Genomic DNA, 25,406 nt, shown 5'->3' with positions numbered 1-25,406 from the left:
GAGTCCAACCGTTCCCCCATCCCTGTCCCTGCCCCATGTCCTGAGAACCTCATGTCTGTCTGTCCAGCCCTCCAGGGATGGTGACTCCAGCACTGCCCTGGGCAGCCTGTTCCAATGCCCCACAGCCCTTTGGGCAAGAAATTGTTCCCCACATCCAACCTCAACCTCCCCTGGTGCAACTTGAGGCCGTTTCCTCTGCTCCTGGCGCTTGTTCCTGGGGAGCAGAGCCCGACCCCCCTGGCTCCAAGCTCCTTTCAGGCAGTTCAGAGATCAGAAGGTCTCCCCTCAGCTCCTGTTCTCCAGCTGAACCCCCCAGGTCCCTCAGCCGCTCCCATCACACTTGTGCTCCAGCCCCTATGGTCTATCCCAGCCTGGATTTTCTTTGGTCCATGACATGAACGTGTTGTCAGATGTTCACCATCACCAAAAGGCATCTGAGATGGCAGGAGCCTCAGGAGAGCAGCAGCTCGGGGACAGGGGACAGCAGCAGGGGCTTGGCAGAGATTTGGGGCTGGGCAGAGGCAGCCAAGCAAGGACAGGACAAGCCAAGCAGGAAAGACCTGCCCTGGAACAGGGTTGAAAATCAGGAGAAACAAGGATCAGAAGGATCTGCTGTAGCTGGAGGTGCTGCTTCAGTTAAAAATAAACCGCATCCTCCTGCAGGCAGGCAGCAGGTGCCCTCCTGGGGTAAAATACCAACCACTGAGCGCAGAATTTCATCCAGGCTGGTTCTGTTTGCAGGGTTTGCTCTGATAAACACACTCTTCCTGCAGCAGAGGAGCTGAGCTCCTTGGAGGTGTTTCCTCAGGGATGGACCCCTGCTCCTGCGCTGCCTGAGCCCCTCTCCTTGTCCTCCTTACACACTGCTGGGGTTGTAGCACAGTAGATTGAATTCCAGGTTCTCATCCCAGTGCCGGAGCAGGACAAAGAGCTGCTGGGCTGCAGCTTTGACAGTGGCCAGGCTGTATCCCTGCGGGAAGTCCTGGTGGCTCAGCCACAGGCTGGCTTTGGCAGCCACCAGCTCCCACTCGATGAAGAAGGATGCTGAGCTGTGCTCCAGCCAAGCCAAGGCCACCGCCGTGGCCCACAACATCCCCTCCGGCTCCGTCTGCTGCTGCAACTCGATGTCGAAAAGCAACGCTTGGATCTCAGAACCATCTGTCTCCGAGCCCCGGCCACTGTCACCTTGCCATTCAGCCAAGGATGATGTGTTCTCTGGGGAGGAGAAGCGGCGGATGGTGATGGCCGGTGGGGAAAGTTCCTTCTCAGCTCTCAGGGCTTTGGAGATGCTCTCCACTGCGCTGCCTGAGAAGTGGCGAAGGCGGCCAGTGTCTTCTGCACCCTCCAGAGTGATGTCTCTGGTGGTGGGACTCTTCCCCTGGCCATCGGGAACCAGGAGCTGCCGGCTGGAGCTGAGGGTTTTGTGCTCCCCGGTGGGGCTGGTCTTCTTGGAGCTGTAGGAGCTGGAGGGGCTGAGGGCCAGGCGGTGGCAGGTGAAGGGAGATGTCCACTTCAGCTTCTCCATGGGGATGTTGACGGCATTGCAGAAGGCCGAGTTGAGGAGAAAGGCACCACAGGCCAGCTGCAGAGATACCTGCAAGGAGCAGTGGGCACAGAGAGAGCTCTGAGATACCAACTGCTTCAGGAAAGAGGAATGCATGATGGAACAGGTCTCCATCTCTAAGCAGACCATTGAACGTGGCCACCAGAGAGCAAGAGGCAGGATTTGGGGGATTCTCCTGCCCTTTGCTCCCCCACAGTGACCACACAACCCCAGCAGGACCTGGGAATGAGCTGCTCACCAGGGGAAGGTAGTCGGTGTTCTCATTGTCACCCTCGGAGCTGGCTTCGCTTGCTCTGCTTGCAGATTTGCTCATGAACCCTTTGGCAGCTCGGGTCAGCAGCCTGGTTTTATTGAGGGTCAACCTGCAGGAGGACAAAAAGGTGGCCAGAACCTCTGTGTCCCTTCCCGATGCCCACCCTCCCCTCCGGAAACCATCATCAGTCCCCAGCCACCGGCATCACGCTTGGTCCTGGCTCCAGCTGCTAACCCTGGGGTGTTGTAGAATCACAGAATCATAGAATCGCAGAATCATAGAATCACAGAATCATTTTGGTTGGAAAAGACCCTCAAGATCATTGAGTCCAACCATTAACCCAACCCTGGCACTAACCCATGTCCTTAAGAACCTCGTTTAAGTCCTTCCTCCCCTGCTCACTTGTGTTTTTGTTGGACCCATGGAGGTGCAAGACAACTGCTAAGAGCAGAGGAAGGTCGAGCTGGCCCATACCTTGCAGCAAAGAGGTTCTCGATGGATTTTTGGGCTTGTGCAGAGGGAGCAGACAGGCTCTGTAACAGCCCTGGGAAGAAACACAAAGCTGGGGTAAAACAAAGTGCTACAGGAGAACAAAAGGGAGCAGAGTCTGTGCTGGGACGTGGGGTGTCTTGTTCTGCTGCTGAGTCTTTGGCAAAATCCTTCCTCCCTCCTCGCCCTGTTTTTCCTATGTGGATAATGAAATTCCCTTGCCTCTCAAAAAGGAATCCTGGGGGGAAACCGACAGCAAAGGCCCCATCTGGCTCTGTCTTTTTCACCCCTGGAAGGAGTCAGGTCTTGTGCTCACAGGGCTAATTTTAAAGTCATAAGGTTTTATAAAAAAAACCCAAAACTCAGTAGAAGTATTTGCTGAAGAGCCCAAATCACAGACTAAATGCACCTGCACCCTGGCGAACACCATCAGCTTTTTCCCTACCTTCGGGGAGACCGCAGCGCTCCCCGCCATGGGGTGAGGGGGTGATGGAAGGTGTCAGGCTGCTCTCCTCGGCATCTGCAATGGAGGAACCACATCAGCAATGCAACCCAGCCAAAATCGCCATCATGTCACCGCACGGTGCAGCACGGTCATTTCCCCTCCCCGTGGCATTAACCGGTTAATGAGCCTGATCAGGGGCATTTTTAACACAGCTGCAGATCTGACAATGCCAGACAAGGTCCAATCCCACTCATCTTCATTAGGGGAGGATTTGGCGAGAACAAAGTGTCTCCCATCCCCTTGCCCCTAATTACAGCCAGTTTCATCCCTCACGTTATCTGTGTTATGGCTGCCAATTAACTTCCAAGTGTTGTCAGCAGCCACTGCCTGCGATTTGGGAGTTTCATGTGAAATTGCAGCTTCTTCCCCATTTAAGGAGGTGAACTCTGGTCAGACAAGTGTCTGGTAAGCGCCATATTCAAAAAGGAAGGCAGAAGTAAAAAAAAAAAAGCAGGGGATATGTCCCTTTTATAGACTAAACCACACCAGGAAGGAGACAACCCCCAAGAAATCTTACTCATGCCATAAAATCCACCGTCTCCATTCTGGCCACAAGCTGACTGGGGACATCCCTGGGAAAAGCCACGATGTCTTCTGGTTCCTGAGCTCTGGCTCCTCTGGCTGCCTTGCTTGGATGCTGCCCCTTGGCACGAGAGAAGGGAATTGCCAGTGTTAGAGAGGGACAGGCACACACACGATGGCAACAAACCCCACAGACGGATGAGTTTGGTTATCTCTGGGCATCCAGACCTAACATAGAAGGGTTTGGGTTGGAAGGAACCTTCCCAGCTCCCCCAGTGCCCCCCCTGCCATGAGCAGGGACATCTTCACCAGCTCAGGTTGCTCAGAGCCCCGTCCAGCCTGGCCTGGGATGGTTCATCCACCACCTCTCTGGCCAACCTGGGCCAGGCTCTCACCACCTCAGGGCCAACAATTTCTTCCTCATGTCTGGAGGGGTTTCCTCTGAGCGAAGTTTCTCAGATAACACCCTCCCTCCAATGAGGTTTCCCCCTCCACCAGCCCCATGTTACCCATGTTGGGGTACTCGACAACAGTGGGCAGGTAGGTGTTGGCGCTCAGGTCCACCGGCACAAACGCTGTGTACTTGCTGATAACGTTGCAGGCCTTGCTGGTGTGGACAGCGTTGACATGGTACCTCCGCCCAGACCCTGCCACGAGAGAGACACCGGGGTTAGAGGCTGTGTGCTCCATCCACCCTCTGGACCCAGCTCCCAGGCACAGCTCCATGCTTGGGATGGTGACTGCAGCACTGCCCTGGGCAGCCTGTTCCGATGCCCCACAGCCCTTTGGGCAAGAAATTGTTCCCCACATCCAACCTCAACCTCCCCTGGCGCAACTTGAGGCCGTTTCCTCTGCTCCTGGCGCTTGTTCCTGGGGAGCAGAGCCCAACCCCCCCTGGCTCCAAGCTCCTTTCAGGCAGGTCAGAGATCAGAAGGTCTCCCCTCAGCTCCTGTTCTCCAGCTGAACCCCCCAGGTCCCTCAGCCGCTCCCATCACCCTTGTGCTCCAGCCCCTCACCAGCTCTGTTCCCTTCTCTCAACTTGCTCCAGCACCTCAAGGGCTTTATTGGAGTGAGGGGCCCAAAACTGACCCCAGGATTCAAGGTGCAATGAGTTAACAGTGGTAACATGCACCAAGGCTGCAGAAGCAGAAGTTCAAGGAAGGTGCCATCATTTGGGAACTGGGAGAGACATTCCCTAACATCCCACCACTGCCTGCCCTTGTATTAACGTGGGAAGCTGCTGGAAAGCCACCCCGGGGCAGGGCAGGGAGCTCGCAGGCTGGCTGGGAGCCACGCATTACCATGCTCTATTTCACACTCTTTCTCAGCAAGATGCTCGAAGTCCCGGATCACCGACTTGGCTGCCAGGTGGTGGAAGGTCTCGGTCCACAGGTCTGCGTCACCATCCGCCTGGTTTTCCCGCTCTCGGAAGAGAGGGCGGATATCAAAGGTGACTTCCCACTGCACAGGCTCATTGTTCCTCAGCCCCTTCACCACCGCCTTGCAGAGGGTCCTGGGGGAGTGCGGGGAGCCCCGGGCAGAGCCAAAGTCCCAGTCCTGGGGCTCCCAGTCAGAGGAGGTCTCTGTTTCAAACGTGAAGGAAGGATGCTGGGCAGAGTCTGCAGACCGGGGAGAGGCAGACAATTAATCAGATCTGTGGGAGCTGAAAGCACAGAAAGCAATGCAACGCCACCAAAACCCCGGCACGGACAGGTGACGCTGGCCCTGCCTCCCTCTGTCCCCAGTTACCCAGTTCCCCGGGGCTCCGGCTATCTGATGAAGACCTCAGGCTTGCGCTGGCATTGAACGTTCCTAAGCCCCTTCCCGGATCTGCTTGTTGCAGCCCGTCCAGCACCGGTGAGGAGTCAGCGTCGTGGCAGAAGGACACACAGCTGCGGGGAAGCAGGGATGGCCTGCGGGCACCCGTGCCAGAGATCCTTGTGGCAGAGATGAGCGAGGTGGCTGCGAAGGACTGAGAGAAGAGAAAATGTGAGGGATGGAACCAGTAAGGACTTGCTCTGTCCCTGCAGATCCTGTCTGCTCCCTGCCGCTCCCAGTGTGAGATACTGGGTACTTGTGCTTGGCAATGTGTGCTTGCACATTATTGCAGCCTTTCCAGACTTAAAAGGGGCTGATAAGAAAGATGGGGACAGACTTTTTAGCAGGGCCTGTTGTGACAGGATAAGGGGTGATGGTTTGAAACTAAAGGAGGGAGATTCAGGCCGGACATGAGGAAGCAACTGTTGGCCCTGAGGGTGGTGAGAGCCTGGCCCAGGTTGGCCAGAGAGGTGGTGGATGAACCATCCCTGGAGACATCCCAGGCCAGGCTGGACGGGGCTCTGAGCAACCTGAGCTGGTGAAGATGTCCCTGCTCATGGCAGGGGGGGCACTGGGGGAGCTGGGAAGGGCCCTTCCAACCCAAACTGTTCTGAGATTCTATGAAACACGTGGGTCCCTTTCTGCTCAGCCCCCTTTCCATCAGACCTGCAGGGTGTCCCCGAGGGACCCCGGCCCCAGGGGCTCCTTCCCCAGACAGGCAGAAGGTAAAATATGAGTTTTCTTCCTCCAGACATTTTAATGACTTCACTTGGGAACCAAAGGAAAGAAGAGAGACAGAAAGATCAAGGAGCAGTTGCTTAGTAACGAAAGGAGAGAGGAGCGGGGGATGAGAAGAAGGGAATTTTTATCTCTTTATTTTTTTTAACAAGACTGTTTCTCCACTTTCAGGACACATGATTTCCTCCTCCAGCATCTCCAGTGCCACATCCCACATGGACATCTCTCTCCCAAGGTCTGGCTGTTTCTGTCCCTGTCCTCAGGGCTGTGCGAAGGTCTCTCTAAAACCAACAGCCTCTTTGTTTTCCCAGCACAACACCAGCAAGGGACAGAGATGGCAAAAAGCAGTGGCTTGCAGTGACAGATGGAAAGATGCTTTTTTGGGTGGCAGGCAAGAACATGGCCTCTATCACCACTAAGTCTTTGATGCTTTATGAAACCACCACACAAACAGGAGGCACGCAGCTCCAGGAGCTACTCACCAAGCCAAGACTGAGATATTTAAAAGCAAACCGGTCACAGAAGCCTTTGCCAGACCCTTTCCATTCAAAACCTGCCCCTTCTCCTGCCCAAGCCCTCCTCCCAGCCAGAAGAACCTGGCCAGGAATGGAGCTGAGGATTTCAGCTGCCCATCGCCTATGCTGACCTTTCCTTCCCAGCACAGAGACGAGCCGAGGGCTCACGTTCACACCCCTGAAAATGTCAAGCCCCAGCAGCTGGTGTGGGAGCTGGGAGAGCCGCTGGGAGCCCTCCAAGCAGGAGGGATGGCAAAACCAGGCTGCAATTAATTAAGAGCAGGATGCATGCTGTTAACTGTTTACTGCCCTCCAGAAGGGAGTCGTTTCCATCTCTGCCTCTGCACCGAGCGTCCCGTGGGCAGGAGGATGCTCTGGGGACATTCATGATGCTGTCAAGGCCACAGGGAGCCCTAAAATCCACCACTGGTTGCCCTTCGTCAAGCGATGCTGTTCACCCTCAGCACTGCATCCGGAGGGAGCAGAGGTCTCATACCTCCCCATGAAACGCTGGCCCTTCATCCCCTTTGGTCCCCTCACCTTGCCTCACCTCCAGCCCCCCATCACCCAACGCATCTCTAACCCGCAGAGGAAGAGAAATGAAAGCCCCCAACATTCCCTGCTCGGAGTTTCCATGGGAACCAGAGTGCTGATGGTCCTCCCAGCCCTGCAGATGCTGATTGCAGAGCGGAGCATCCTGGCGGTGCCAAGGATGGGAGAAAATCATCCCTACCCCTCCACAGCTGAAAAATCTTCCCAAATTTCACTTGCTACCTGCTGCAGGCAAAGGACATCACACCATTCAGGAGGTCACAGAATCACATAACAGTTTGGATTGAAGGGACCTTCCCAGGTGCCCCGGTGCCCCCCCTGCCATGAGCAGGGACATCTTCAGCAGCTCAGGTTGCTCAGAGCCCCGTCCAGCCTGGCCTGGGATGTCTCCAGGGATGGTTCATCCACCACCTCTCTGGACAACCTGGGCCAGGGTCTCACCACCCTCAGGGCCAACAATTTCTTCTCTTTTAGTTTAAAACCACCACCCCTTGTCCTATCACAACAGGCCCTGCTAAAATGTGTGTCCCCATCTTTCTTCTCGACCCATTTTAAGTATGGAAAGGCTGCAATAATGTCTCCCCAGAGCCGCCTTTTCTCCAGGCTGAACACACCAGCTCTCTCAGCCTGTCCCACAGCAGAGCTGTCTCAGCCCTCAGACGATGTGACGTGCTGCAGCACAAAGCATGGGCACATACATTTCTATATGAGGACTAGTGTGAGCAAGGCTCTTTCCCTTGTGCATCTGCAATATTCCTGCTGCAGGTGAAGCCTCTCTGGGTGTCACGTACCTGGAAATCCACCTGCCAGGGCTCAGGGCTGACCTGCTGCAGGTCCTGCCGGTGGGTTTTCCGAAGGGGGTTTTTCACCAGGGTGCTGCTGGGATCACTGGCTGTGGGCACTTTCTTGCAAGGCTCGTGGTCGGCGATTTGGGGGGTGCTGAATGCCCGTCTCCTGGAGGAAACCTTGACGTCCGTGCCTGTATGTTGGGAGAGAGGATCAGCTCCACTCTGGAGCAGGACCAGCACCATCCAGCCTTGGCCCTGCATAGTTTTAAGCAAAGCACATAAACCACAAAAGGAAATAAGAGCCTACACTCAAAACTCCTGGGGAAGTCAGGAGAGCAGATTGGGGAGGTTTTGTCTGAGCAGTTTTCAGACTGCATTTCCCCAAACCTCCCTGGAGAAGACAAAGCGTTTACTAATGAAATTTCATTAGCGCAGACATTCTCCTGTCAGAGCAAGAGTAAAATTTCATTTTAGGCACGACTTCTCATTGCTTTTGACAAGGTTGGGGGGATGCGCAGCCCAGTTCCTCGCTGAAGATAAGGGAAGAACATCCCACAAGGAACAGAGGTTTCTCTGTTGCGAGGAAATGCAACCGGTTATGGGGTGCAACCGGTTCTGGGGTGCAAGCAGCTGCTTTACACCACGTGTTGCTCACACAGCTGAACTGTGATGGAGATGGGTGACACCCTGGGGACAGGGCTTTGGTTCCATTTTCCCCTTCTCCTGATCTCGAGCTGCAACTTCAGGACTTGCAGGGAAGCGACAGCTTTCCAGGTGCGAGGACAGGCCACCCATTTGCTTGGGAAGCTTGTAAACAATTCTGTGGCCAAAGCTAGAGCTGCTTTGAAAATCTCCAGGGAAGCCAGTTCTCTAGGGCTTTCCTTGATTTCCTGACAGGTTAGGATGAAACATCCAAACCAAATAGACTTGCTCAGGCCTCAGGAGATCTGTCATCCCTCCTGCAAACCCCTCCACCTCTTTGCAGAGATACAGCCAAAGCGATTTATTTGTCAGACAAGCAAATTGGCACAGAAGTTTGATTAAAAAGACAGAGGCATCACACCCACGCTTGTACAGAGGAAAATCTGACCGGTGTCTGTGTCGGATTCTCCCCCGGGATCTCTGCCCACCACCAGCTGATCGGGGCCACGCTCAGCGGGGCAGCCGCTCTCCGAATCTCTGCAGTGGTTCCAGCTCTCCATGCCTGCTCCTTCCTCCTGGGAGTGAAAGAAAACGGAGCTGCCCGACTCCTGGGACCGCATCATGCTGTAACGCCGCCTCTTGTCCTGGGGGGAAGCAGAAAGAGGGAAGAGGTCCTGCCATCGTGTCTGTCAGCCGGCTCCCAGCCAAGAGGAGCGACTGTTTGTGCACCAGACCCCTTGAACTCCTATTTCTCCCCAATGTCTTGCCTGCCATCTCACTTGAGGGCAGAGCAAAAAAGCAAGAGACATCTCCTGACCATGCACAAAGAGTTGAGATGCACATTTGTGATGATACAGACAAGGGGTGATGGTTTTAAACTAAAGGAGGGGAGATTCAGGCTGGACATGAGGAGGAGATTATTATCACTGAGGGTGGTGAGAGCCTGGCCCAGGTTGGCCAGAGAGGTGGTGGATGAACCATCCCTGGAGACATCCCAGGCCAGGCTGGACGGGGCTCTGAGCAACCAGAGCTGCTGAAGATGTCCCTGCTCATGGCAGGGGGGGCACTGGGGGGGCTGGGAAGGTCCCTTCCAACCCAAACTGTTCTGTAATTCTTGTGCACATGGACACCAACACCCCCAACTCCTGGGACAGCCCCAGCAGCCAGCACACGTGGACTCACCGATCGGGGGTTGGAGATGTATGGGGAGGTGTCGCAGACGATGCTGTAGCCGACCAGGTGGTCACCAGGGAAGAGGCAACTGGTACTGATGGGAGAAACCAAGACCTCGGTGCTCTCAGGAAAGACCCACTCCACGGACACGTCGCTCAGAACCGGAGCCATCGCCTTTTTCAGCGACTTGATCATCTGAGGCAGAGAGCAGAGGGGTGCGGTTGTACCAAGGGCAGCAGAGCAGATACGGAGCGAGTTGAGAGAAGGGAACGGAGCTGGTGAGGGGCTGGAGCACAAGTGTGATGGAGCGGCTGAGGGACCTGGGGGGTTCAGCTGGAGAACAGGAGCTGGGGGGAGACCTTCTGATCTCTGAACTGCCTGAAAGGAGCTTGGAGCCAGGGGAGAACAGGTCCTTGCTCAGTGATGCTCTTACCAATAACACATGTGGAGAAAAACAATATCCGTGAATATCTCATGGACAAACCTACGAGGGAGCCGCCTAAAGAGCTTCCCTGTGCACCAGGGGAAGCAAACACCTGATTTTGAGGCAGAACAGCTCCAGCATTCTCTATTGTTCACTGCTTTCTCACAGGCTCAGGAAGACGCACTAGGCTGTGTTTTATAAGGCCATTAATTGATGCCTCAGACTGCCGCACAGCCCGCAAAGCTCTTTATTAATAGCTCTATAAAAAAACAAAACAAAACAACACCTCTCTTCACTGTCTTTGCTTTTAATTTACATCAGAAATGCTGATGCTGTTCTGTCTCATAGAGGTTTCTGTGTGCTCCAGGTTCCTGCAGAGGGGCTGGACTTCTGAACTCCTCCTTTGGAGATCAAGAACACAGGAGCCAGCTTTTTGGAGATATTTAGGAGCTAAAGACCCAATTGTCCCTGGGTTTAGTCATCTGGTGGATGACGGACCAGGCTCCGCGCTTTCACCGCAGGACAGAGCCCTTCGTACGGCATGTTTGAGGTACATCGGTTCACTCAGTCTTCACGGGGAGAGTGGAAATGAAGAGGCTGCCCCCCCTCTTGCTTTAAAGTTAATAAGCAAAGCTGTCACCGTGGATTCCTCCCCCCTCCAACCCTCGGTACTTTGTGCCTGAGCAAAGCCAGGGCTGAGCCTGACTTCAGAATTAATTGGCTGCTTTGATGCCGGTTCCTCTGCCATCGCCAGTGTTGGAGGCAGCAGCTGCCTTTGAAGGCGAAGCCACCGTTATCGTGGCGATCACTTCTACCCATCTCCGCACGGAGGGTGAACACACGCCCCCGCATCCTCTGACAGCTGGGGATGAAGATGCTCCTTCATTGCCTCCCGCTGCCGAGGGGGAGGTGGCAGAGCAGCACCAGGACAAGGAATAAAACCCCCTTGCTGAACCAGAGCATCCTCAGAGCCTCAAAAGTTGGTCCTACCTTGGGCTGCAGCCTCTCGCCGTCCACCAGGAACTCAGCAATACCCTTGGACACGGCAGCCAGCCCCCCCACCAGCCTCCTGCAGGCATTCGGCCCGATGCCGAAGCTGTAGCACCTGAAAGGGACAGGGAGGGTCAGAATGTGGGGGGGGCAAAGCCATCCAAAGCACCAGCCCCATGCAGCTCACCCACTCCCTGCAGGCAGAAGATCCCACCTTATATTTATATTTATATTTTTAATTTATATTTTTATTTATATTTTCTATATATTTATTTATATTTTTCCTTACAGTTTTATATTTTAATTTTATTTTTAATTTTAAATATTTGTTATTTTATTCATTTATTTGGTTGTCTATATTTTCTTATATTATCCTACTGCTGTGCAGTTGCCCAACATGTCTGGAGGAAAAAAATAAACGAGCTCCTCTTCTAGCTGGCTGACAGGAGGGTCAGGAACCAGCATCCCCCTCCTTTCAGCAAACCCCAAACCCTTCCCCGCAGAGCAGCCTCCAGCCACGATGCTCGGGGCCTCCCCAGCGGGACCCCAAGCCCCTGTGTCCCCTGCAAGGACAAACAAGCTGCTTTGCTGCCAGCTCAGCTCTTTTCCCTGCTGAGCGCCTGTGGTCAATAGCACTAAAGACCCAGTAATTATCTCTGCTCACAATTAAAATAAATGTTTTCTCAAGGAAGGAGGGAGGAATCAGCCAGGCGAGGATGCTCCCCTGATGCCGAGGGAAATGAGTCAGGATTTGGGTTGGGCTGAAGGATGGGGTGGGGGTGGGATTGGATGGGATGGGATGGAGATGGGGTTGGGTCCCTCACACCAAGAAAGCCCTGGAGGTGCTGGAGTGAGTTAAGAGAAGGGAACGGAGCTGGTGAGGGGCTGGAGCACAAGTGTGATGGGAGCGGCTGAGGGACCTGGGGGGTTCAGCTGGAGAACAGGAGCTGAGGGGAGACCTTCTGATCTCTGAACTGCCTGAAAGGAGCTTGGAGCCAGGGGGGTCGGGCTCTGCTCCCCAGGAACAAGCGCCAGGAGCAGAGGAAACGGCCTCAAGTTGCGCCAGGGGAGGTTGAGGTTGGATGTGGGAACAATTTCTTGCCCAAAGGGCTGTGGGGCATTGGAACAGGCTGCCCAGGGCAGTGCTGGAGTCACCATCCCTGGAGGGTTGGACAGACGGACATGATGTTCTCAGGACATGGGGCAGGGACAGGGGTGGGGAACGGTTGGACTCGATCATCTTGAGGGGCTTTTGCCACCAAAATGATTCTATGATTCTATGGATGGGATCTGGCATTCAGCCAGGGCAGCTGAGAGCTGAGGGTGAAACCAGCAGCAAATTGCATCTTCATGAGGGGCTTTTCTCTTCGAGGTTTTTAATCCCCATCTGGCTGCAAATCTGAGTTCAGCCTCACACCCTCCTAAATAAAGCTTTGATCTTCTTTTGAACCAAGGGCACACACACACAGACCATGCCCTAACTGACTGCATTTAGCTTAGCCCACCCCTGTGCCTCTACCAGAGCGAGGGATGGGTTGCCCTAAACAGTTAAACCTCCATATGGTGAAAAAAAAAGGACAGACCAGCTTCCCTGATAAGCTCTGAAGTCTGAAGGATGCGAGAAGAACAAGGTTTTCTTACATTTTTCTTCTGTTTCATGCCCCTTAAAGAGGCAGAGGAGAAGCCAGAGCAGCCTGTCATCAGGGCTGGGGAACCAGGCTGGGAGCTTGATGCACAAATTAGCTGCTTTTATATTGCTCTCTTTCAGCATATTCAATTCTGCGCAGCCCCATCCTGGAAGCAGCTGGGGCCAGACCCAGATGTGCTTTAAAAAAAATTAAAAAAAAATAAAAGGCAAGGAAGATTGTTCATGTGTCAATCTCTCGTAGCAGGAAGCATCAGCCGAGAGCCTGTGAAGCTGTCAGCCCAATTATCCTGCTTTTGATTGTTTAAAAAGCATGTGAACTTCTGGGATCTGTTCCAAACCCTTTGAGGTTCTCCCATGGTCCATACCAGCAATCTCTCTCCTGGGGGAACGTCTGTGAGATGGAGCCATGCTGGAGGAGAAGCGTGTCCCCTATTGTGCCAGGCTTTTGTGATAGGACAAGGGGTGATGGTTTAAAACTAAAGGAGGGGAGATTTGGGCTGGATGTGAGGAAGGAATTGTTGCCCCTGAGGGTGGTGAGAGCCTGGCCCAGGTTGGCCAGAGAGGTGGTGGATGAACCATCCCTGGAGACATCCCAGGCCAGGCTGGACGGGGCTCTGAGCAACCTGAGCTGGTGAAGATGTCCCTGCTCATGGCAGGGGTGGCACTGGGGGAGCTGGGAAGGTCCCTTCAACACAAACTGTTCTATGATTCCATGATTCTACACTGCCACCATACCTGGTGGAGCAAGAATGGTTCCGCAGCAGCTCCAGAACCTTCCCCGTGTTGCTGATGGCTCCGTCCGTCAGCAGAAAGAGCAGGCGGGGGTGGCCCCTGTGGATGGGCTGTCGAATGACCCACTTCAAAGGCGATAAGATGTTGGTGCCACCCATATCAGCCCGGATATTCTTGATGCTCTCGCAGGCGATGGCCAAGCTCTCCTGCCCAAAAGAGAATCATCAGCTGGGGCACCAGCCCCCTCCCAGCACCAGGGACATGTGTCTCCCCCGTCACCCACCTCGCAATAAGTCTGACTGGCAGGAAAAAGGGTCTTGAAGGTGGATCCAAAGCCAACGATGTTGAAGAGACACGCTGGCATCAGGCTCTTGAGAATGACCAACAGGGCCTCCTGGGGGGGTTGGAAGCAAATGGACATCAGGCAGAGCAGGTCTCTGCCTGCCTGCCCCAGTTTCACCAGTAAAAGCTTTGCTCACAGCCATCACACCTTATTCCCACCTGCATTTGATAATAAAACAACCACTTCCTTCATGTGCACCGCACCGAGAAAGCCCTGCATATTACTCTGCTCTTCCCAAAGTCCCTTAATGATATTTGGGTCCTAAAGCAGGGAGGGAAATGGGGAGCCTTCAAAAAAAAGAAAAAAAGAGCTGAACAAATTTTTCTGTTTGTTTTTAGCTGATTAAATTTGTGCTCGCAATACGGTGCTGCGGCACGGAGCTGGTGGGTGAGAAGCAGAGTGTGAAATTGAGAAGTGCGACACGCAATGCATCTCAATGTCCAAACCCGCAGAAAAATAAACAAACAGCTCCAAGTTACACAAAAGGAAAAGCCTCCCCCATCCCCAATTCTCTTGTATCCATAGCTGGCATCAATTAAAATAACTAGGAGAGACAGTTTGAAGCTCTTTTCTTTAGCAGAGGTGGTTATCTAACTTGCCTATTCCTGGTTTTTACATAAGAGAAGAGCAATTTGAATTGTCTCAGGCATATGTGATGGGGCTCCAGGATGGAGCTCGTGTCAGCAGCAACAGGGCAAGAGCCACACAAGGAGCTCCCGAGCTTGCAGGAGCAGTGGGAGCAATTAGCGTGGAGGTCAATTAAAAGCAAAAAGTGCTGGCAGCGCTCAGGAGCAGGTCGGTTCTTTCTGTGTATGTGCTGATGAAGGCAAACTCCTGCCAGGCTGCCTGGGGCAGCAAAAACCCTCCAGCCAGCCCCGAGAGAGGAGCTGCCAAGGTCAAACCAGCAAGAGCAGCATCTTTGCTTTGTCACACGTGGTGGCCAAGAGTCATCGCAGGGGGTGGGTGAGACATGGGTGGGAGGTCAGCCTGGTTCCTGACCCCCATAAGAATGAGCAAAACGCTGCAAATCAGCAAAATACTATACGAGGACAGGGCTGCCCTTTCGCAGGCTCCACAGCACTTTAAACCAAGCTGTTCTCTCAAACCGGCGAGAGTATATTTAGACCGCTGGCTTCCCAGATGGCTCCTGGGATGCCGGCTCTTCCAAATCTCAACGCTGACATCCCCTCTTGGAACTAATTACAAGTAAAATAAAATAATAATTTCAAAATATTTCTCTTAAAGCACTTCCCAAAGTGGGCAACCGATGCCTGCTTTCTGTTTCAGCGAGCAGAAAGATTTATTGCTTCTTGTGGTAAATATTGATCTCAATCCCATTGCACTCAGTATCTATACAGCAGCTCAACAAGGAGAGATGTTTGCCTCCAGAGAAGTCAATTCCCAGTTATTGGCTGTGCTTTGCCAGCGAGTCCACCTGCAGATGGTCAAGGAGATGGACCATGAGACGCTCCCTGGGCGGTGAGTCCTGCAGAAGCGGGTGCAGCTGTACCCAGGGGAGCGTTTGGGTCCAAATCTGGGTGGCGCTTGTGTTAGGAAAGGGTGTGAGCAGGACACCAGCTGCTTGGTGAATCTCTCGGGTGTCCAAATGCAACCAAACCTCTGTGATGAACCTGCCTCTGTGGTTCCCTTGCTGTCCTCAGCAAAGATGCACAGGGCGGCACATGGATGCAATATTGTTATTGGGGTTTACCTGGCCCCCAAAATCAAGACACAAACTTTCCAAAATGCTTTTGACAGAGACTGTGGCTTCTCACCGAGGCCTGCCAGCTGGACACCAACCTGGCCTCCAAAGCGCATTAGGCAGGGATAACGATAAATAACTAGTTACTGGAGTGATTTCCCCTTTCCTGGACAGGGTGGTCCCCAGTGGGCTCCAGGCAGGAGTCTCTCCAGCCCCTCTGGGCAGCAGCACAAAGCCAAGCCCGGCTCTCATGGGTCTTACCTGACCAGAAAACCTCAGACCCACAAAATATCGTTACAAGACCTTTCTACAGCCCATTTTTTATCCAGAGGTCTCAGCACACCTCTCATAAGCTCCCACAGGCATTCGTGTTTGAAAATGGGATGGATCACGTTCAAACAACTTCTCCAGGTGCACAGAGCTGCCCGTTGGCAAAATGTCACCTCATGCATGGTCAGCACGTGGCCCTGAAGTGTCTCATGGAGCTCCCGGAGACGGGGAGAACTGGAGAAGAGATGCAGGAGATGAGCGAAGAGTGGGGAAAGAAAACATCTTTGCATTAGATGTGCTGATAGAAAGAGGAAAAGGAACAGCACGGGGGAGAGTCAGCTTCACCGCAGGTACCTAACAAGCCACACGGTTGAGATGACTAAAGCTACAGCCTATAATTACCCCCCATCCCCTCCTAATGAACACTCATCAGCGCTCAACAGCCACCGCTGCTCTCTAACACTCATCCCTGGCTGGCACGCAGGCGCCTCCCCGCCTGCGCGGTACCTTAACGCGGGTGATGTTCACCCCGCTCATGCTCCTGCTGCGGTCGACAAGGAAGATAAACTCCCGCTGGGCTTGCTGGAGGTCGGGCTGGACGGTCCTCAAGTCAGGGCAGAAGTTGAGCATAACGACGGGGTGGTGGGGGATGTCCTTGTTCAGCCGCTTCCTGATGATTTCCGTCTGCAAGAAAGAAGGAGAGAGCTCAAGAGATTCCCCAAAAACATGGTTCATTAGCAGAGTTTAATTCCCCAGAGAGGCACACCAGAGGTTTTGTCCGTGGTTGCTCAATAATAAAGTGACAGATACAGCCCTTAGCGTGCTGTATTCACCACTTCAATTCATTCCCGCTGCCTCCGGTTTGCTGGTTTTTTTTCTGCCTGTTTCTTTTATAATTTTTCTTTGTACAGATCAAAACGTTTTGCGAAGCCAAACTGGCCGCTGAGGACACAGTTCGATACAAACCCGCATGATATATGTCTGTATACTGCACACAGCTCTGATGCTTTCTGCCTCGCTCTAGTTCAAGTTTCAATCTTCGTTAAAAACGTGACAAAATTAAACTGGAAAAAAACCCTCTTGTGATGGGTGTAAAATCTGCTACTACGGGTGTATAAATCAGTCCCTAGTTCAGGGTCTCAGCCCATTGCTGTTCTCCAGGGAGCCCTGGGACACTCCATCAGCACAGCCCAGGGTCTGCAGGGCTGAAACATCCACCGCAATAAGCAGCTCGGTCTTCAGGGGCTTTATTTGCCTTTTTTCCTCATTTTTCAAAAGCTGCTAGTTTCACCGGGAGTAAACCAGACCCCAAATAACCGGGTTTGTTTTCTCCAGCCGTGAGTCATATTCCTAGATCTAATGACCAACCTTTATTTTCCACAAATCACTAAATTCAAGAGTCCCTGTGGACCGACACATCGGCTGAGTGCTGCTTCTCTGACCCCTGTGAAATGACGGTTCCAATCACGGGAACAGGCACCTCGCTGTCACCCCAGCTCTCGCGCATCCTCCTGCATTTCCCTCTCATGCTTTGCAGTATAAATTAAAATTTATCAGTCCCTGGGAACTGGAAGAGCTTTTTTCATCCCATTTTCCTCCAGCCATGTGACATTATTTTGTTTAACATCTTTCCCAGCACGGAGGTTTATCACATTTCAGACTAGAGCGATGTCTCCCTGTCCAAGGACTGAATTGTGGCTCTGGACCCACCGCAGGGTTCCCTGGGATGCTCTCGGGGACCCAAGACACAAAATCCCAGCGTGATCAGGTTGAGCCCATAGTCTGGATTTCCCTTCAGTGTAAATTTTACAGGCAAAGTCTTCAATCAACAGCCCTGGAGCCGCTGCTGCAGGTCAGCCAGCAAAGCAAACATCTCGCCCGCATCCTTTCTCCTCCTCCCCTCCGTTCCCCATCACCCCTTATCCAATTACAGTAAACTAATCAAATCTTGTCGACCAAGAGCTGATTCCAGCGCACATTCGTCCCCAGCACCCTGCTAGCTGCCAAGCATCTGAGGCTTTTGCATAACAAACCGAGGGAGGAGAATTAATTATCATTTACTGCTGAAATTTCTGGGCTAATTTAATTTAAGCTGAGAGGTGCCCAGTGTTCACGCTCCGAGCAGCAGCAATTCAAGCCCATCATCCCCCCAGATATTCAGGGCATTTTGTCTGGTTCTTCCCTTCTCCACGCAGTTGCTTTCCTGAGGTAAAAAAGGTGGATTTCCTGCAGGGAAACGGCTCTGGAATGATACCCCCATCAGATAATTTGACGTGCTAAAGACACAGAAATAATTAGAGAGCCATCTGAGCCGGAGCGTGGGAGTCTCCTTTCGTTCCACCTGCCGAGCACAATTAGAGGAGACGCTGGTTGCGCAAGCAAGCGCGGTCCCCATCCCCTGTCGCGCTGCGAGAGAAAGCGAAGGGCGAAAAGGAATTCAAAATGGGTTGATGCAAAAGGAGAAATCACGGCAGTGTGGGGAGGCAGCTCCACAGCGGGTTTGAGGTGTGTGCCGGGGGGAACTGAGCATCCCTGGTCACAATGAGAAGCTGGGTATATGTAAAACAGGGAGGTGACACATAAAGCCCAGGGCTGCGGTCACACAAGTGCCGTGGGTGAGACGCCCCCCCTGGAAATTCGGAGAGCTCTGTCTCCCCAGATCCCAGACACCCTGATGTGGCAGCTCAGAAGCATTTGCTGTCACTCATCACTTCAGAATTGCCAAAAAGACGAAGCACAAATCCCAGAGCAGACTTTTTTTTCCTATTTGCTGATCAGCAGAACAAAGAGAAGTTTCTCCTACCTTGTCTTCAGCTCAGCTCATTATTCCAAGCAAAATCACTTCTTTCTCTCTGACAGCTATCCAGAAACAGTAAACATTTACCAAGCAATTAAAAGAATATTTTATTCTATGTCACTGCAATAATTATAATACCCTTAATGCTATAACAATGTACCTATCTAATTGTGCTATGCTAGACTAGCACTAATTATACACACAAAAACCATCTCAGAGCTTCTTCCACACTCAGTTTACGAGAAGCTCTGCAGAATTTTCCTCTGTTCCTCCACACAAGCACCTCTCCGAGGGAGGATGCTGCAGAACTCACTGGGCCAGTGTAATGTCTGGTACTGCAAGCAAGCAAGGAATTATTTACTTGCACATCTCCAGTTCCAAGGAAAGCCTCAGCTAATCCCTGCAGCTTTTGCTTCTCACCTTTTTCTCAGCACTGGGGTCCTTCTTAGTGCCTTTAATGAAATCATTCTTCCCCTTCAGGTGTTGTTCGTACTCTGCAGGCGTCATATCACCTTCTTCCATTAAGACATGAGGCATGTGTGGCTCTGGAAATGCAGAGAATCGGGTGAAGAACAGCCTGAGCTGAACTTTAGGTTTATGAGAGATGCAGGAACCTCTGTTTGTGGAAAAAAGAGCAATACCTCTGAGCTTGGGCAGCATGGGCAACCTTGAGAGGTGCTGGGATTATCATAGAATCATGGAATAGTTTAGGTTGAAGGGATATTCCAAGCCCACCCAGTGCCACCCCTGCCATGAGCAGGGACATCTTCACCAGCTCAGGTTGCTCAGAGCCCCGTCCAGCCTGGCCTGGGATGTCTCCAGGGATGGTTCAGCCACCACCTCTCTGGCCAACCTGGGCCAGGCTCTCACCACCCTCAGGGCCAACAATTTCTTCCTCATGTCCAGCCTGAATCTCCCTCCTTTAGTTTAAAACCATCACTCCTTGTCCTATCACAACATGCCCTGCTAAAAAGTCTGTCCCCATCTTTCTGACAGGCCCCTTTTATCTCCCAGGAAACACCTGATACATTTGCAAAACCAGAGCTAATCCAGCTGGATCGCAGGAAGGGGCAAGGGCAGCAGAGAGGACGCAGAGCCCACCTACCGCTTGGGTGGATCAGGATCTCCACGGGTCTGTCGAAGGTGTGCTTATCAGCCAACGTGATGACAATGCTCTTGGCAGAGCGAGCGGAGGGGTCAGCGTCTGCTCGGATCTCGTGTGTGGGACTCTCGACACCTGGCCGGGAAAACCAAGGTACAGTTAGGGATGGGGAAGACCAGGGAGAATCATAGAATCATTTTGGTTGGAAGAGACCATTAAGATCACTCAGTCCAACCATAACCTAAATCTAGCACTAAACCATGTCCCTAAGAACCACAAGGTTCTTAGAAGAGACAGCAAGATGGCAGAGGACAGGAAACAAGAAGACTATGTGCTGCTTCTGCTGTATCAACACCCCACATCAACATCAGCACTGGTAAATCCACCCCAGCACAGTTACCTTGCCAAAATAGACTCCACATGGGGCGCAAGAGAAGGAGGAAGAATGTGGCCATTGCCTTGAGGTGGTGACAGCCCAGCCTGGTGCTCCTACCTGCCAGCAAGCACGGTCCTCGGATCTCCAGGTGGAAGCTGAACTCGTACTCGAAGGGGTTGGTGGCCTCGTCCTCCAGCAGCTGAGCCAGGCACAACCTGCTCCCTCCCTCCGGGCTCCCCGATCTGCAGAAGCGCTTGTCCCTGACGGTGACACGAACCCCAGTCAACCCCACCAGGAACTGCAGATCTGCAGCAGCTCTCCCGCCTTCCACAGCAATTTCACACTTTTGAGGATGTCCTGCCCCTCTGCTCTGCCCAGGTGAGGCCCCATCTGCAGTACTGGGTCCAGTTCTGGGCTCCCCAGTTTAAGACAGACAAGGAATTACTGGAGGGAGTCCAGCAGAGGGACACAGAGATGCTGAGGGGTCTGGAGCATCTTTCTGATGAGGAGAGACTGAGAGAGCTGGGGCTATTCAGCTGGAGAAGAGAGGCTGAGAGGGATCTTATTTATGTTATAAATATCTGCAGGGTGGGTGTCAGAGGATGGACCAGACTCTGTTCAGTGGTGCCCAATGCCAGGGTGAGGGGCAACAGGCACAGACTGAAACACAGGAGGCTCCATCCGAATATGAGGAGAAACTTTTGTTTTTTTTGAGAGTGCCAAAGCCCTGGACCAGGCTGTCCAGAGAGGCTGTGGAGGCTCTTTCTCTGGAGATATTCAAACCTGCCTGGATGCATTTCTGTGCAACCTGCTCTGGGTGAACTAGGGGGTTGGACTGGATGATGTCCAGAGGTTCCTTCCAACCCCAGCCATCCTGTGATTCTGTGATTCTGCTCCCCCAGTCCTACATCCCCCCAGCTCCATCCCAGCCAGACCCCGTCCCGTGGTTTTTCGTACATTTGGAGCTGGTGGCTGGAAAGGCTGCTGGCATTCTCCAGGCTGGGCTGGGGGACTTTGGGGACACACACAGCTGGCAGAAGGACCCTCACGGCCCCGCTGGGCAGTGTCTGCAGCTCAGAGGAGGTGCTGATGAAGATGGAGACGCTTTCCAGAGGAGGAATCATGCCCAGGTTAGCTACAAAAACAATCCTCTCCAAGTCCTCATCCATCATGATCCTTCCTGTACAGACAGAGGACCACACCAGGGAGATGCAGGGTCATAACCATGGACAATGCTTCACCCTGGGTATCCTGTGACCACCTCAACCCTGGACCAAATGCCCAAACCAGCCATCTCTGCACACATCAGCACTTCTCTAAAGACCCCCAGCACCCTGCACCACTCCTTCACTTGTCCAGAAACAACAGCATTTTCCAAAACAGATTTAACTACCACTTTTGGCAGAACCTGAAAGGACACGAGCACCACAACCCAAGGCTCAGCCTTTCACAAGGAGCCCCCTCCATGCCATGGCATATGTCACCCCCTGCCACCTCCCCATCCCTCTTCCCCTGGTTTTCACCCCCCAAAACGCCCCTGACCCCCTCACCACTTCCATCGCGAGCTCTTCCATCAGGGAGGCTGCAGCCGTCGAAATACGTCTCGTCCATCTTGGCTTTGTCTTTGATCTGCACCGTCACGGCACGTCGCGACACAGCCGCCTCGAACCCCACCACGGTGGTGCACTCATCCAAGGGATACACGAACAGTCCTGCCAGCAGAAGGGTTTTTACCAAAAATGAGCACTTGTCCAGGCCCGCCAGCCAGGACCACAGCAGGGCAGATCCCTCTTGGCTCCTCCCTGTATGCTCCTGGGATTTTTCATGCTTAAAAAATTGTAGCCTTGGACTTTGAAGGGTATAACTGAGGGCACAATGCCCTTCGCTGCTCTTCCCACAAGCATCTAAGGGGGCCAATAAGAAAGATGGGGACAGACTTTAGCAGGCCCTGTTGCAATAGAACAAAGGGTGATGGTTTTAAACTAAAGGAGGGGAGATTTGGGCTGGACATGAGGAAGAAATTGTTGGCCCTGAGGTGGTGAGAGCCTGGCCCAGGTTGGCCAGAGAGGTGGTGGATGAACCATCCCTGGAGACATCCCAGGCCAGGCTGGACGGGGCTCTGAGCAACCTGAGCTGGTGAAGGTGTCCCTGCTCATGGCAGGGGTGGCGCTGGGGGAGCTGGGAAGGTCCCTTCAACACAAACCCTTCTGTGATTCTGTGTAAATGAGATTCTTAGGGACATGGTGTGGAGGTGGAGTTGGCAGTGTTGGGTTAAAGGTTGAATTCAATTACGCTCTTTTCCTACCAAAACTTCTATGATATCCCTGGCACTAAAGCTCCCATAGTAGCTCTGGCATTCGGAACTTGACCCCTTGGAACCTGCCTTCAACAGCCTGTGTTTCTGGGTTGCGGTAGGTGAGGGACGCTGTCATCCCAAAGGCATAGCCGCTGACACACGATGTAACCTCTGACGCGGAGAGTGGGAGCGGGGAGCGGGTTGTCCGGTTAATCAGCCCCGGCATCTTCCTGGGAGTCTGTCGATGACGGGGAGGTCACCTGCAGAGAGCTGGAGAGAGGTGCAAGGGTGAGAATGAAAGAGGAGACCCCAAAATGCTTGTGTGCCCCTGCCAATTCATTTTAGTTTCTGCAGCCCTGAGGGCAGAACGGTGATAGACCCAGGATGGGAGGAGACCTGGGCTTGACGGCTCCGCTGGTAGAGATGGAGAGCAGACCCTGGTGGGAAGACACAAGGCAAATGCTTGCCCCAGGTCCCCTCCAGCACCTGGCAGGGGGCTCAGATTAAAGCCACCTGGCTGGGACAGGCAGCCCCAGAGGTCCATGTTGCCGTGGTGGATCCCACATCCCATCAGCTCCCACACCCCCCCACTGCTTGAACCTGGGCAGAATGGGTTAATGGCATTTTTTTGGCTCTCCTGCATGTCATTATCCTCCAAATTGACAACTTTCTCCAGGATAAGAGTATGACTCTGAGAGTTTTCCTTGCTGCATTTCGGGGTGGTGGCACAGCTCTGCCCTGCATCTCCAGATCCCTTCCCCAAAGGCTGACTCATCCCTCCCTTCCCTTCACCGAGACATTCAGATGCAAAAAGCGGCTACTTCTGCCAATTACATTGCAACTCTTCCCCCCAAGCAGGTTTTTTCTGTTCCAGCTCATCTCCCGCCAGACCTGGGCTTTCAAAGGAGACCTTTCAGGTGGTTCTGGGGCCACATCCAGCTCCCCTGGGGCAGCAGGAGAAGTTGCTAGGCAGCAGTTCTCCCTGCCTGGCTCTGCGATGTTTTATGCAATGATTTACAAGGCCCAGGAGGAGCCAGCAGCAGTGAAATACATCAGTTTCTCATTCCCTAGCTGTCCTGCCTTATTAAAACCACCTTTACATGCAAACGCCACGGAAGATGCGAACGGCAGACATCAAGGCCATGAGCTCACTGGGCGTATGGGCAGGAAAATGGGTCTAAGGGAGGAAAAAGAGAGAACAAGGGAGAGCAGCCAGGGCACCTGAGCAAATGAAACAGCGGAGGAGAAGATGGAGGGTTGTAACCCAAGGCACACTCCCGATTCCCAGCCAACGACCTGATTCAATCCTCTCCTTCCCCTGCAAAGGGTGCTCATGCCAGGAGCTGCCCAGGGGTATCGGGGGATGCTCAGGAGATGCAGGAGCATTTCCAGCTCGGCTGCTCCGGCATGGGATGCCCGGAGCCACGCTAACGGTGCTTGTAAAGTCAGCAGCTGGCAAGAGTTCACCTGCTCCGGGGAGAGATAGTGAAGGTTGTCTCACCGCCAAGACATGGCAGAGGCCATCAAGATATCGGGAAGGGATTAAATGCCAGGCGGAGGAAGAAGGAGGGGGAGATTATTTTGACTTAGGGAAGAAAGCGAGCAAGAAATAGCAAGGGGAGGTTGCTCTCTGCCGGCTAGGTGCCAGGGGGAATTCATGATGGGGCTGTCTGAGAGGTGATTTCGAGCTCCAGGAGCGTGACTTTGGCCTGGCAGCTCTCTTGGTGACTGATGGCAGAGCCACAGTTGGGATCGCAGCCCCTCCTTGCCCGCACAGCAGCTCAGGACGTGCTTCCCACAGGATTTCTGCATCCCCCAGACCAGCATAAGCGTTAAGGGACCCTGGGTGGGATGCAGAGCCCTGAGCTGTGTGCTCTATAAAGCAAAGCAGCAGAGTTGCACCTCTCCTGCAGCTCGGACAAGACCTGCACGAGCCCTCCTTGCTACACCAGCTACAAAAACCATCCTACAAGGATTGGGAGGACTGGGAGAGTTCTTCCTCACTGCTTTCTCCCTTTGCTGCTCCTTGCAGATCGTGTCAGCAACGCCATCAAGTGACTGCAGCGTGGAAGGGGATGAGAGCAGGGGTAGAGCTGGCATCTCTGTCCTGTGCCCCCCAGGAGCCTGAAACAGCCCCCCCAGCATCTCCCCATCCTGCCTTTGCTCCTCTGGGACCTGCAACCAGTCTCTGTCCAGGGCTTGGACCCTCAGGATGGGAACAGGCAGGACTCCACATCCCCCAAATTACCACCATTGTAATTTTTTTCCCTTGCATTGTAAACACTCTTTCCTTGACAATCTACTCCTCTTCATGGCCACAGAGGGGGGAATGACACTGGAAATGTGCTCGTCCCACTCCAGGTTATACCCCCGGCCAAATTCTGTGCAGGATTTACTGATACTGTGGACGGTCCTGGTGATGTACAGAGCTCTGCTTTGAAGCACAGACCCACTGCAACACACAGGCTCACCTGGACCTCGCACCGGCTGCTCCACCTGCCCCAACACACAGGTTGGGGCTGGATTTTAAAGAATTGGGTTGGAAAAGGGGGGTTTAGTGCCTGAAAAGAGGGTGTGATGCCTGGAGAGCTGCTCAGAACTGCCTGGGTGCCTGTCTGCGTCTCAAAGCATTGAAGTGCCTCCAAAAAATCTGCTTTTTGAGCACATGTAGTAAAGACAGAGGCAGAATAACGCTCTTCTAAGGTGTATTTTTGTGTGTTGAACAGAGCAAATCATGACATGAGCACATAGCCTGACTTCTGCCCAGCTCCCAAAAGCATGTTGGGGTCCCAGTAGTGTCACCACCACAGCATCCCTGGCACCCACAGCCAACAATGGGCCAGTAAGACCCAAATCAGTCTTGGCAGCAGGGATAAAAGGGCGGCACAGCCCCACCTGGCCCCAGTGTCCATTGGCATCCCCCGTTGCTTTTGCTCCCCCCAAACACAAATGCCACTGTGTGAAAACCAACGCTGGTGCCACAATTTGTGACAGAGGCATTTTTGGGCTGCCAAATCGCTGCACCCCCCTGCTGTAACCTCTCACCAGCCCCAACTGGGTTCCCTGGGAAATGGTACCTCCAGGTCCAAGCCAGACCTGGGTCACAGCCACACTGCTCGGGGGTGACTTGTTTTTTCAGCAGCTGGGTAAAAATATTCCTTCCACTT

The 25,406-nt window shown here is 53.3% G+C and overlaps 1 protein-coding gene across 1 annotated transcript; it reads right to left on the bottom strand.

Moving 5' to 3' along the window:
- Positions 1–856: 856 nt before the first annotated feature.
- Positions 857–22,465, bottom strand: VWA5B1 (von Willebrand factor A domain containing 5B1; the record flags this gene model as incomplete). The annotated part of the gene is made up of 21 exons (XM_082069825.1): positions 857–1,594; positions 1,803–1,926; positions 2,292–2,361; positions 2,752–2,826; positions 3,329–3,454; positions 3,843–3,980; positions 4,635–4,952; positions 5,083–5,305; positions 7,748–7,935; positions 8,835–9,030; positions 9,569–9,754; positions 10,974–11,088; positions 13,357–13,559; positions 13,637–13,747; positions 16,176–16,352; positions 18,886–19,010; positions 19,571–19,702; positions 20,061–20,203; positions 20,901–21,123; positions 21,494–21,655; positions 22,327–22,465. The coding sequence occupies 21 exons, from the start codon at positions 22,463–22,465 to the stop codon at positions 857–859; spliced, it is 3,912 nt and encodes a 1,303-aa protein (XP_081925951.1).
- Between the last annotated feature and the right edge of the window lie 2,941 nt (positions 22,466–25,406).

This window comes from Streptopelia decaocto (assembly GCF_964273445.1).
Source record: "Streptopelia decaocto genome assembly, chromosome: 20".
NCBI lineage: Eukaryota > Metazoa > Chordata > Aves > Columbiformes > Columbidae > Streptopelia > Streptopelia decaocto.
Note: the sequence above shows the minus strand (reverse complement) of the source record. Positions and strands in the feature narration are given on the sequence as shown.